This window comes from Octopus sinensis, linkage group LG14 (genome assembly GCF_006345805.1).
Source record: "Octopus sinensis linkage group LG14, ASM634580v1, whole genome shotgun sequence".
Lineage (NCBI taxonomy): Eukaryota > Metazoa > Mollusca > Cephalopoda > Octopoda > Octopodidae > Octopus > Octopus sinensis.
Window position 1 is genome coordinate 64,300,082 of NC_043010.1, and position 14,418 is coordinate 64,314,499.

Sequence of the window (14,418 nt, forward strand, 5' to 3'; positions counted from 1 at the left end):
TAGACCAGATTGGAGCTCTTACTTTTTTGATTGTTATGGTCAGAAAAACCAATTGATGCCGGCATTCACACTGTGGTGGTCTTGGGATGACATCTTTGAGGATGAGGTGCCAAGTCTTAAAGCTGTATCACCTATAGAGATACATAAATCACAGCGATGATGTGAACAACAGCAGAGAAAATAAGAACGAGCTTTTCTGCAGCATTTCTTGTTGACAAAACTCTAGTCGTGGATCAAACGAAGACCAAAGTTGAGTATTTGGCATCTAGAATATTGCCAGGAACTCATTGAATTGCATTAGCTGCACAAAACTGTTAACGGGAAAACACATCAAGATTTCTCGGGCGTTGGGCTAGTTGAGGGTGTGAGCGATGATGGTTTAGGATTGAATCTAGGCCTGGACAGAAGATCTTCGGGTCGAAGATCATGGACACTTTCTAAAAGTCTTTGGTATAGCAGTACTACAGTGAGACATTGCCTGTTAGAGAATAACTCTTCAGGCATGGAAGATCCAACAGCCGAGCCTGCTTGAGGTGCATGCAGGGGGCCGAAACCGTCTTGCATGGAATAATTCAGTGTCCGTACATTGGATAAAGAAATAATATCCGACATTCAGCACATCTCGAGAGCCAAGCAATTTGTGGGTATTTGATTGCTCTTCAAGATTGAAGTTCTGGCCGTCAAATACTCTGTGGCTCCCTGTCGGAGCGAAAAACATCTTCTCTATCCATCGTATTTGGAAGGTGGACTGTGAGAGTGAAGATCTCAAGAATTCCACCTGAGTTAAATTTATGGTGGATTTTAGCGTGCGTCGTATTATGAGGGCATAACAACCGCCTGGATGTGAAGGGAAACCGTCGTGGAAATTGGTCTGGGATTAGTGTGAAGGTACTACTCTACATTAAACCAGACACAATCCACAAGATCCCAGATCTCTTTGGTATTCTTGGAGAAGAATTACTGCATCTTACAGTTGATGTTAGAAGGCCATGGCACCACCTACGTGGAGGTTGGGGGGTTGGCCACTTGAAAGCTTTCTCTTCTAAACAGAAGATAGGGAACAATAGGGCCTACTTATTGTCAATACCAGGTCCCCATAGGCCACAAGTCAGCTATCAGCGAACAACAATAAAGGCTGCAACAACTCTGGAAACAACAGCATCATCAACAAGAACAACAAAATCAGCAAATGCTGGAAGAAACCAAGGAATACAACAACATCAACAATACCAATAACGGGAGTAACAGACGCACCACCACCACCACCCTCAGCAGAAAGAATAATTATAACGTACACCCGACACTCAGGGTGTCCCTTTCAACGAAGCCCGGCCTCTCCTGTCCCCACTCCATCTCCTTTAAGGTCAAATACATACAGACTTGCACTCTGATTCTACAGATACTGATACCTCTGCAACACAAAGTGAAAACGAGGGAGAAACCCCACCTGAAAAAGAAATATAAAAAGCATAAAGTATCATTCCCCTCGCCAACGCACGCCAAAATCCTCGAAAATATGCTCACAACATCCACAAATACACCTACAGCAACGCCAACCTCTCTTGTACTACAATTACCAATACATCCACTGCTATTACAACCATCTCCACCAATACTAGCAGCACTGCAACACTTCACAAAAAGAAAACACCCCAAGTAATAACAACCAATCACAAACACAAAACTTAGTGCTAGTTAGGATGGCTCTCACAGCACGAAGAAAAGAAATATATATATATATCCATTTATATACATATATATATATACATTTTTTTTCTCTCCCTGTTTTTTCTGTAGAAGAGCATTGGCTCGAAACGTAAACGATTTTTTCTATTCCTGTGTGTTATACTAATACATCTGCTTGTTTTGTACACCACCTGTCTTCGTCTTTTGTTTATTTCGTAAACTCTCCCTATATATATATATATATATATATATATATATATATATATATAGAGTGAGAGAGAGAGAGAGAGGGTGTGAGAGGGTAAGTTCATCGGCGCCACCACCGTTCTAGTGACAGAAACATTAATGATAGTGCGTATGACTGTGGAAATATTTAAAAGCAATAGGGAACTCCTAATGTAAAATCTACGGATTGGCAACTCCTAATGTAAAAGCCATGAGTAGGCTTTTAAAGGGGTTCCCAAAGGAACCCAAATATATATGGAAGTTGAACCACCTGACCTTCAGTGGTACTTGGTGTGTATGTAGGCCTAAGTTTTTCTTCAAGCTCTTTCCGATCATCATGGTGGGCTTAAGAGTGAGTTGTACAAACGTTCAAGACTTGTGGTCGCCCTGGAACCAAGGTCATCTGCTCAACGACCTCAGGTTACTAACGACGGATGTGAAGGCCGTCAGCGAAACCAGGACTTCTGACGCAGCGATCTAAAACCTATTTTCGACAATTTTAAGATTAACGCATCTTTTGGCTTGGAATGGGAAAAAGAGCGGCAGTGCTGTTTAGCAAAGGCCTGCATTTCGAGGTACGGCAGATCCTCCTGGGCCCGGATGGTAAGTTGATGGCCCTAGATGTAAGCAATAGCGAAGGTAGTGTTTTTAGATTTGTCGCTCTGTACATTCCAACTGTTTCACTAATGGTAACCACATCTAAATCAAGAATTTTTCGCTGAGTGTTTTTAAAAGTCTGAGGACATTTTAACTAATAATCTGTCCTTCGGAGTTTGAAGATGAAATCCTTAAATTCCTTTCCCTGTGTCGTAGTTTTGATTTTATTTTCATTTACAAAATCCATCAATTCACTGTTGCATTTGTTCACAAAGTGAAATTGATGAATACATTTCACCTAAAATTGAAAGTATTTTCTTGTTTTTGCAGTTTCATTATTGGCTGTTTCTATGTTTTCAAGTTATTGTTGAAGATGCTCCTGTTTTTGTAAAAGTTGTCGTTGTTATTTTTGTTGGAGTGGTTGCGAATTGGGTTGCAGTAGTGGTGTTTGACTTTCGTCTTGCTGTGTTCTTGAGCAGGTGTATGTACTTTCCTCCCCATTCGTCTCTTCCTGTTTGTCACAGTGATACATTATTCGGTCTGCTCTTCTCTCTCCATATCATTGCTGTTGATGTTGGTTCGGGAGGCAGGACGTCCAGGTGAAGCTTGATTTCCATGGTAGCCGGGAGTAGACTTCTTTGTATTGGTGTGGGCGAAGGAATCTTGAGCACGTCTCCATGATTTTGTGTTTGTGGTGTTGGTAGCAGTGGGAGTTTTGTTTTCCTTGCTTGAGGGCAGAAAGCCTTTAAATGAGTCATATATATGGCATCTTGGTTTTCTACCCTCCATTAACACTGACAGGTGAGTACCATCCGGGAGGCCCATTAGGTTAGGTAGCTCTTCGATATAGGATTGCATACATTGTAATGTTAGTTTCATACCTATACATGACCAGTTTTGTTGAGGTATTTTCTTTACCTCCAAGATAGTCACGTTGTCTTCCTCTATTCTTGCCAAGACGGCGGCCACTAACCATCTGGCGATGGATATTTCTGGCGATATTTCACGTTCATCACCACAACTTTAGCAAGGTGTTAGCTGCAATAGCTTCAATCGTCCCAAATTTCTTTCCTCGGATGATGTGGGTCTTCTGTTGTCACGCGCATTCAAAGCATTTCTGGATTTAGCTGTCAGAAACATTTTTCATTCGGAGCGATTTTACTCCAATGCAGCAGTATGTAACCGAGTATCTTAAGATGTTTCCGATCACGTCTAGTGGAGAGTTTTGGGCAACTTTTCTTCCATTTCTTTGAACGATTTTTTGGGCCAATTTCAATTCTTCTTCGTCGATGGGGAAATCTTCAAGATTTCTCGTAGCATTTACAAAAAAAAAAATAAATAAAATAAAAAAAATCCTAATTCCAGGATTCCTTGCTGCTTTAGCGGCTGCAGCGGAGACTGTTGTGGCGTCTATGGCGGTAGTGATGTTCACGTTTCCTTTAAAATTTTCTTTTTTTATCTTTCCTTCTTTAACTTTCACTTCGTTATCATTAGTATTGCTGTTGACGTTGTTGTTGTCGTCATCGTCGCCGTCGTCTTCGTATGTTTTCTTTAATTGCTACTTCACTGTTTCAGCATTGTTTAGAGACGAAGATGTATTCAACACGGTTTTCTTTTTCACTGGCTTGGTGGTCACATACTGTAGTCAATGGTATGCCAGTATTCTCTTTTTTCTCCGACAAGGAACGCATCCCGTCTTCGAACATTATAATGACTTCTTTATCAGCCATGTTTCAATATATATGGAAAATAAGAAAATATTTGTCTTCTCCATTAGTTGGCAAAAAAAAAAAAAATTAATGCGCATCTCCCGCAAAACAGAATGCATTACTAAGCAAAAATACTATTCGCACAGTCCAGGCAATGTCAGAAACAAGGTGGTGATAAAAGAAACGAAAGAACGGTGCCTTAGAATTCCGAAAAAATTATTATTATTATTATTATTATTATTATTATTATTATTATTATTATAATAATAATAATAATAATAATAATAATAATTGTGTACAGTGCTCAGGTGCACTACAACTCATCTAAAGTGTATATATAATCAGGTGTAGTTTCGGCGGATTTTGGAAAGCATGAGGGCCTTAAATGATGCAGTGTCATGGCAGTCAACAACTGACGCAGGCAGTTTATTCCATGCTTCAGCAACTCTGAGCGTCAAAAAATGTTTCCGAAAGTCATAGGAGCTGTGTTGTTTTCTGACTTTGTAGGCATGTCCACGTGTGTTAGACACATGGAGATCAAAAAGGTGTTCAGTGTTGTTGTTGGTGAGGTGGTTGATAACTTTGTGGGGTGTTTACCAAGTCCGTCGCCGACGCTGGAGCTTCAGTGAATCCATGCCCAGGGAAACAAAGCGCTCAGAATATGGTAGGTGTCTGATGGAGGGTATGCGTTTGGTTGCACGTCTCTGGACAGATTCCAGGAGGTCAATGTTCTGAGCAAGATAGGGGTTCCAAACTGATGATGCGAATTCCAAGTGTGGTCGTACCATAGCTGTATACAGTTTTAAATAGATGGCTGGAGAGCGGCTAAGAAAAGTCTTGCTGAGTGATGCCAAGACACCCTCGGCCTTCTTGACAATTTTAGAGATATGCTTTGTCCAACGCAAATCACTGCTGACAGTGATGCCTAGGTCATGCTCGCAGGAGGATTTCTTGATATCAGTGTTGTGGAGGGAGTATGTGGACGCAGGGTTTTTTCTCCCAAAATGCATGGTGGTACACTTGTCCACAGCCAGTTTCAGTTGCCAGTCTGTGATCCATTCCTGCATTGTGTCTAGGTCTGATTGCAGGAAAGAGTCGTAGACATCAGGATCTCTCCTCTTGATTTCAAGGTACAGCTTGATGTCGTCTGCATATTTCAATACTGTGGCATTCTTTAAATTGGCATCTATGTCATTAATGTATGCCACAAACAAGAAGGGACCAAGGACAGATCCCTGTGGTACACCCGATGACATCTCATATGGTGTAGAATGCTGTCCTAGAACTGTGACTACCTCCTTTCGGCTGAGAATGAAGGATTTCAACCGGTTAAAAAGGTCATCCCTCACACCCATTGCAGAGAGTTTCACCATAAGCCTTTTGTGTGGCACAGAGTTGAAAGCCTTAGCAAAGTCAAGGTAGACAACATCCACCCATGAGCCACTGTCAGTGATCTGAGTAATGTCCTCAAGGAACTCGACAAGCTGATCACTGCAGCTGGAGTTAGGGACAAATCCATATTGTGAGGCTCGGATGAGACTGTGAGAGCTCCAGAAGTTCCAGAGTGTTTCTCTGACACACGATTCCATCAGTTTTGCAATACAGCTAGTGAGACTGACTGGGCAATAGTTGACAGGTGATGTGCGGTCGCCCTTTTTGAACAGAGAAATGACACTGGCAGTTTTCCACTGCTCCGGAGTAGCACCATTGTTGAGACATTACTGGAAGAAAATAGAAAGCTGGTATAAAAGGAAGTACCTGCCACGTTTGAGAAGCAGGTATGTAACTCCATCAAGACCAGGAGAGGCATAGTTGCACTTATTTTGAAGGTGACATCGCAGCATTGCAGGTGTAAATTCCATAGTTGTTATGGAATTTGCTGTTAGTGATGGTGAAGATGGTACATTTTGACTTTCAACAGTGAATATGTTTGAATAGCACTCGGCAATGAGTTCTGCGCGTTCCTTGGGGTCGTCAGTGATCTGGTTTGTGTGAGGGTTGCGAAGAGGGCCCACTGGAGAGTGAGGTCTCTGCTTTGAATGCACATATATCCAGAAAACCTTGCTGTCAGGATTGGCTGCTATGCACTGTTCAAATTCAAGCACTACTACAACTTACTGAGCTTCGAGGTACCGTGTCTCCTTAGTAGGGCGGCCATAAAAATTATACTTACTACTACTACTACTACACATTTTAACATCATGACCTACTCCTTGGCTGCCTTTAGAAGTAACCACTCTGTTGCATTCCGGATCGTCTCTGCTCTGAGGATAAATTACCCCGTATCTTCCACCAGTTTTTGAATTCCTCCTGCTATTGCTGCTGCTGCTACTACTACTACTACTACTACTACTACTACTACTACTACTACTACTACTACTACTACTACTACTACTACTACTACTAACATTTTGTAGAATATGTTTCAAAGTTAATAATTCCTGGGTGTTTTCTTACAAGAATACTATAGCTGTTGGAATTTATATTCTCACTCAATCTTAAAGTGTCAAACACGACTATGAAGACATTAAAGATTCATTTTCAGCCGTAGGTTTCATACTTCGAAAAATTTGGGAGATATCAGTATCAGTCGATTAAACCAATTCCGGTATTGGTAAATTTTTTTTAATATTATTAATTCTGGAAGGATGAAAAGTGGAGTTAATGTCAGTTAACTTCAGATCCTAATGAAGAGTTAACTTCAGACGTAAATGGCCAGAGCTAAATACTGCAAGGATTTTGCAATACACTGTAACAATTCTTTCAATTTAGTATCTTTTTTCTACGTCTCATCAAAAGGAAACAAAAAGAAATCAACAAATTCATTATAAATCTAAATTTATTTCATGAGGTATCAAAATTTTCATCACGCAGCTGTAAAATGGTTCTTGACATAGATCCACTGCAATGCTGAGTTAGTGACCAATTCGCAGTTGTGTGTCAATATGTTTAACATCACGTCAAATTTTATGAGATTTAACGGTTTTGTGTGCTATTGATTAAATGGCTGTTCGACGAGGTAGTAGATTCAAGTTACTTTCTTGTACAACTAGGAAATATAAACAAATTAAACCAGAGGGATCTATTTGGTACTGACTTCCTTATTAAGTAAATAGATTTAGTTATGAATGAGAAACGCGATATTGATATTTTTATCAATATATTTCAATGTTTGAATTTATTAAAGATAAACGTACCTATTTTCTTACAAGAATACTATAGCTGTTGGAATTTATATTCTCACTCAATCTTAAAGTGCAAATACGACTATGAAGACATTAAAGATTCATTTTCAGCCGTACATTTCATACTTCGAAAAATTTGGGAGATATCAGTATCAGTCGATTAAACCAATTTTTCCTTTCATCCTTTTGGCGTCAAGAATATAGAACTAATCCAATATTTTTTTTCTTTCTTGAAAAAATCGGCTCTTAGTGGGAGATAGGATACACAAAGTTTAAAATGATGAAGATGTGCATGTATTAAATCTAGTCATATTTAATTAAATTTTCAAACAGAATCGAAACAAAAACAGCTACTTAACACATCTTTATGAGATTTATACATACCTTATTTCTTCTTCAATCTATTTTTTTTTACATGTAATGCTAGTAAATAAAGGAAGTACTTTATATTAAGTACATTATTTTGTCTTTTCTGCTTTAAAATATTGTATTATTATCGTGGCACATCTAATTACACCTCGAGGTACATCATTGTATTGCAACACCCAGTTTGGGTATTATTACAAGAATATTAAAATTTGTAAAATAGAGAAGTTCATATATAGTAAAGAAAAGTAAATTTGGACATCAGAGAAGGTCAGTTTCTGAAGAAATAAAATACCTCTTTTAATTTCTCTGTCAAATTGGAGATAATGGATTAATCAACAAAGAGTTAATGACAGAGATTAGAAGATAGTTTAATCCACCAAGTCTTTGGAAGAAAAGGATCGGATTTCTGAAGTCTGAGTGTCTGACTTGTAGAGCGGACAGTTTATAAGCAGACATATGCGATTTTGTTGAGTAGTACTTAACAGGGGCAACTATTGGTATAGTAGTTACTCAAAATATATGTTTAGATAAGAGTAAAGATTTTTGAAATATTTAAGCCATGAAATATAAGAGAAATTCAGTATAGTTACCACAAAGACCCGAACTCTACCCATTCCTTTTAATCTTAAACTGCACATAACTTCCAATAACAGATATGCATCACCTTCATATGTTACTTTCATTCCTCATTCTAAGTGAACCCTAAAAATGTAACCACTCCAAAGCTAGCAAAGAACAAATTGTGTTGGTACAGCAAAATCTAACCCTTACAATCTCTATAACTCCGTTAGCAAACATTTCCATATACAACGCCTTCACAACTACTGCAATATCAATCTCTCATACTCCTTCAAATATATCTGTTACACAGCCCAACACTGCCACAACACCAAAGGACCACGAAAGAAATTTTGTAGGATTGATTGATTTGTTAAAAATTGCAGCCAAATGCCATTCAAATTGCATTCTCCATCTTAAAAAGATATTTTACACTTAAAACCAACAGCGAATGACGGAATACCTTAGATATCTGATCAAGGCTAACAGTGGTCGAAGCAACAATAATTTCAACACTATTCTGAAGAGAATATCCGTCTAAGGAAACACACACACACACACACAATCCTGACCTGCAAGAAATAGTAGCCAAATCTTCCTCAAATCACACACTACCCTCTTATACAAAGAAAGAATACATAAGATAATTTAGCTATTCAGATACTGTATACACTCTCTGAAAATAAGCTGGGTGGTCATTGTTTTGGGGCCAAACAACTCCAAGAACCACCTTAAATGCTCTCTAGATTTCACATTTGTCCTCGAGGAGTTCATCACTTGAACCGACAAGCATACAAAAATAGACTGGGCAAAAAAAGAAACACATGTCCCAACTGACATTAATTCATATTCAGGATGTATTAGTGCGAAGGCCCACCAAGTGGTGAAGGCTTCGTATATCAAGTGTAATAGATCTGTGACTTGCACTTACTCTTTCGATCAACTATTATAGATATGCTCATCGTATCTGATTTTAAACTGAACTCCGCAATAACAGAAACAGCATTTGATAAATGGCATCGTAAGGAAATCCTTCACATAATTCTTTCGGTAGCTTTTAACTTGTCTCTTCTAATTCTTAATTCATGTAGTCAGTAAAGTGTATCTGATATTTTAAACTTTAACAGAGTCTGTTTAACATCAAATCTGGTGGATATTAAAAGAAATTGTTCTTTTCAGAGTGTTCTCCTGGAAAGTATGGTTCTGGCTGTAATGAGGAATGCAACTGTCGAGATAAGGACGTGTGTGACAGAGTCACTGGAATATGCCCACATGGATGTCCACCTGGTTTCACGTCAGGCACTTGTAAAGAAGGTTAATAACGTTTGCTTTCTGTTGTCATTGTGTATTGCAATTGTTGTTCTTTTCAGTTATGTATTCTGAGATGCTAATACAAGATATAGCAAAGATTACCAACAAGGGTGACAGTACTGTGTGTGACATGGAACAGTGTACTAACAATGTACTTGCTTTTTCAGCAAAATATAAAAACAAGGGAGACAACAAGATATACAAACTAGAGAAACAACAGCCTAAGCTAAAAACATAACAAAGTATACTAACAAGGGGTACAGCTAGGGGTACATCACAGGGAACGACAACTTGTGATGACAAGGGAAGTAATAACATGTATTGTCAACGTTGACTGCATAGTATACTAACATGGGCGAAGAACGTGTGCTAACAGGGAAGATAACAAAGTATGCAAGGGTGGCACAGCGTCTACTTAGGAGGGAGATGGCAGAAGATTGTGTGCCTGAAGACATCTAACTAATTGCTTGAAATAGTCGTCTGCGCTATTTATCTTGATATGAGATCACCATGTTGCGCACATATAGTTGTGATGCATGTGCCTGGTGTACCCTTATCAGACGGGTAGTCATGATGTGTATACTGGGCTTCGTATATTTTACCCCAGTGTCACTTTGATGGCATGCACTGCTCTCTCACTCAATAATAATAATAATAATAATAATAATAATAATGAAAATTGGCAGGAAAATCCACAAGCTTCTGACTTGTAATAAGATGCACCATCCAAAGGCAGACGTGGATCCCCTTTACCTTCCCAGAGCTCAGGGATGTCGAGGTTTGATCCAGCTTGAACTTACATACAAAACCACCACAATCGGATTGGCCAAATACCTTGAAGCAACCAACGATTGGATGCTAAAACTTGTAAAAAACATGAAAGGCCTAAAAAACTTCACTCTATTCTCAAAGAGAGCAAAAAATTCGCTGCTGATCTCTTAGATACCCACCAGATTGAGCAGGCTGAAGGAAATGCACCAACTACAGCTGTAATTAAATAAAATTAATTGCAAAGACAAAAGCACATGAAAATTTAGCTAGCAGATAGGAACAGAAACCTTTCCATGGCAAGTATGTGGCCCGTAGCAAACAAGCTGATGTCCACCAGAAACACACGCACCAATGGTTATGAAGTACAGGGCTAAAAGCAGAGAATGAAGGTTTCATATTAGCTGCTGAAGACCAAAGCTTTTTTACCCGGAACTACCAAGCCAAAGTGATGAAAAATGGAGCTGAGATAAAATGCCAATTCTGTAACGATGAGATTGAAACAATAGACCACCTAATCTCCGGGTGTAGAGTCATAGCACCTGCAGAATATAAAGCAAGACATGACAGAGTAGGCCAGTATTTACACTGGACAATATGTCAGCATTACAAAATCAAAACCGCTGACAAATGGTATAAACATCATCCTGAAGCTGTGACTGAGGGAGAAAATGTGTCGATTCTATGGGACTTTCCCGTGCAGACCGACAGGACTATAAAAGCTAATAAACCGGATATCATTATAAAAGATCAGACAAAAAGGATGTGTTTATTAATAGATATGAGTATTCCCTGTGATCACAATATAGCGGCGAAAGAATCTGAGAAGATTAGTAAATATAAAGACCTGCTAAAGGAAATTGAAAAAATGTGGCATCTCAAGACGACTACAGTACCAGTGATTGTAGGATCTCTAGGAATGATAAAAAAAGGTACTGAAACCTATTTGAAAATGATTCCAGGTTTACCATCCCTACAGGAAGTGCAAAAAATTGTATTAACTGGAATGGCTTATCTACTGAGAAGAGCACTATCGTTGTGAAAATAACATCCATCCATGAATTTATTTATTTATTAATTTTTAAATACATATTTTATCTGTGAATTTGCGCATGTAATCTTGGAATGCATACAATGCCCTTCTCTGCTCTAGGTGTATGGAAAATACTCGGCGAGAAACGATAGAAAATTTGAAGAAAGAAGGAAAAAAACATAATAATAATAATAATAATAATAATAGGAAGCGATTGGAAACTTCCCATGTCCTGATTGATGGTACATCTAGTGATGGGGTCACAATAAAAACACTGGTAATTGTGCAATCTGATAATCGCTATCTCATATGAGTGACGATGAAAAATATTGTGAATAACGGTAGTAATGAAACTGAAATCTATGATTGTGACAGCGTTGCACCTGTCAGGCTCAGAGCTACAGGTCCGACTCCAGCCTGTCGTTATCCAGCAAGGGATCCGACCACACAGATTAGATGGAACTAACAAATCAATGCTGTGGTTATGGAATGTTACTACCTGAGCAACCCTGTAGACGAAAATGGTGTTCATATATTTGGGGACCCCGACAACTTATCTATGATCAAGGAAGAGAGAGAGGATAGTTTCAATACACGGAACAGAGATTATGTGATCAAGATAGAGAAATAAGAAAAAAATCGTTGGTTCACGGAAGTATAGCTCGAAGCTATCAAAAGACGGGTATTGGGAAACAGCAGTAGAGGAAACGATGAAAATGCAGTTCTTACTGATAAAAGAAATCTCATAGTAGAAAGCAGAGGTGAGATCTCTAATAAACCACAGGAAAGGAACAGTGATAACTTGCTCGATGAGAGACATGAAATTCTGAAATACACGAGAACAAAAAAACATTACAGAAACAAAAAATTTGATCAAGGCAGCAAGTATTGCTGTAGCAGAAAATGTAGATGATGATGTCAAGAAAAAGATATATAATGGGAGTGACAAAAGAAAAAAATCCATGGTAGAAAAGAAGAATACAGGTGGGGTTAAATATGCTCCCGAAAGACATTACTGGTGAAACCGAAAAGAGAAGAGGTTACTTAAAAACGAATAAAAATACATGACACCGAACAGGAAGTATGATACTGAAAGAAAGGGCCTAAAAGTGGTAATAGAAGAACTGAAACAGCACTTCGTTGCAAAGAAAGCAAAGATGGTAAGATATGACCAAAGAATGAAGGGTTACCACCAGCATGGGTTATTCAGAGTAGATCAGAAGAGATTCCATAAAGGAATAAATGGAGAATGTACAGATGAAAAGTTGATACCAGATAACAATGAAAGTCAAAGATGTTCGAGTGACATCTGGAGCAAAGATAAGAAGCACGAAAAGGATGCTGAATGGTTATGGTTGCAAGAACTGAAACAAACAGTAGTCTGTCCAAAACAGACAGGACTAGTCATTTCAGTACGGAAAGTGAAGGAAATAAGCAAAAAAAAAACAAAACAAAGAGCAACTGGAAGGGCCCGGGATCAGATGGAGTTCAAGGCTACTGGATCAAATGATTGGTGAATGTTATGCACGAATAGCTGCACAAATCAACACCTTGTAAATGCCGACCAAGTAACACCAGAGTGGTTGACATTGGGTAGGACAGTGCTGTGCTTGAAAAACAACGAAAAAGACAATACGGTACACAGCTACTGGCCGATATCCTGTTTGCCACTTACGTGGAAACTATTAACTGGAATACTCGCAGAGTCAATGTACGAACATCTGGAAAAAAATTTGGAGTTCTGCCACATGAGCAGAAGGGTTGCTAGCGTAAGTGCAGAGGTACCAAGGATCAACTCCTGATAGACAAAACTGTTTTTAGAGACTGTAAGAGGAGGAAAAGTAACTTAGCCATGTCATGGATCGACTATCGTAAGGCGTACGATATGATCCTACATTCTTGGATTATGGAATGTATGAACCTATTTGGTATTGCATCGAATGTTGAGCGATTGCTTGGAAAAAGTATGGTGAATTGGAGGACGGACCTGGCAGCATACGAAAGAAGTTTAGGGAAAGTAGAAATCAGAAAAGCATCCTCCAAGAGGACTGCCTGTCTCCATTGATCTTTGTACTGTGCTTGATACCACTAACACTGATTCTCAGGAAAGCAAAAGCTGGGTATGTATTCAAAAGCCAGCAACAAATAGTCAACCACTTGTTATTCATGGATGACCTCAAACTTTATGGTAAAGATGAAGCCCAAGTCAGTTCCCTCGTTGATACGATGTACTAGCAAGTTGAGCGATTGCTGAGAGATTTGGCTTTCTTATTTATTTGTATATCATTGCTTTTGTTGTTGCTGATGATGTTATTTGCATTTGGGTAAACTCAGATCAAGAAGGCAGTCCCATGTTATTCAACCACTACTACTGCTGTTGTTTATATTCTGATGAATCCTGACTGATTAGAAAGATCTACGGTTATAGATATTCCACCCGTGGCCATCTTAAGAGATATTTAGGTCTACATTGTTGAATGTTTCTTGTTTGTAGTCTAACAGGGTATTGTTTGAGGAAGATTTGGTCGCTGTTACTAGCAGATCAATCGAAAATATTGAGGCGCCGTAGTTGGTTAAATGATTTCCTATTATGGTTGTCTTGGTCATCAGTCATTCATTGATTTTTTGCCATCTTTTTATTTATGAAACGAGTTCTTTACCGTTTTATGCAATATAAGGTATAATACGTTTGTTTTACAGTCTGCGATAAAGGCACTTATGGACTACATTGCAACAAAACATGTAATTGTATTGATGATGACAACTGCAACCCGATTCATGGTGCATGTCCTAGAGGCTGTGCAACTGGATACACGGGTTCCGACTGTCAGGAACGTAAGTATACGTCTATACTAATAATCAAACTATTTCCCCACAACTCACACACATGATTGTTCTTAACTTTAATTAAGTGGGATACAAGTGCATAAACTCATTAAAAATTTTTTTCTATTTGATATTGAGATGTCTTACTTAA

At 38.7% G+C, this 14,418-nt stretch overlaps 1 protein-coding gene across 1 annotated transcript in view; it reads left to right on the forward strand.

The window, feature by feature from the left end:
- LOC118766126 (multiple epidermal growth factor-like domains protein 10) overlaps positions 1 to 14,418 on the forward strand; it is a 39,386-nt gene that overhangs the window by 9,610 nt on the left and 15,358 nt on the right. Inside the window, exons 5-6 of the mRNA XM_036509406.1 lie at positions 2,839 to 2,989; positions 14,142 to 14,276. Coding sequence (XP_036365299.1) covers positions 2,839 to 2,989; positions 14,142 to 14,276 — 286 coding nt within the window. The remainder of the gene's footprint in view (positions 1 to 2,838; positions 2,990 to 14,141; positions 14,277 to 14,418) is intronic.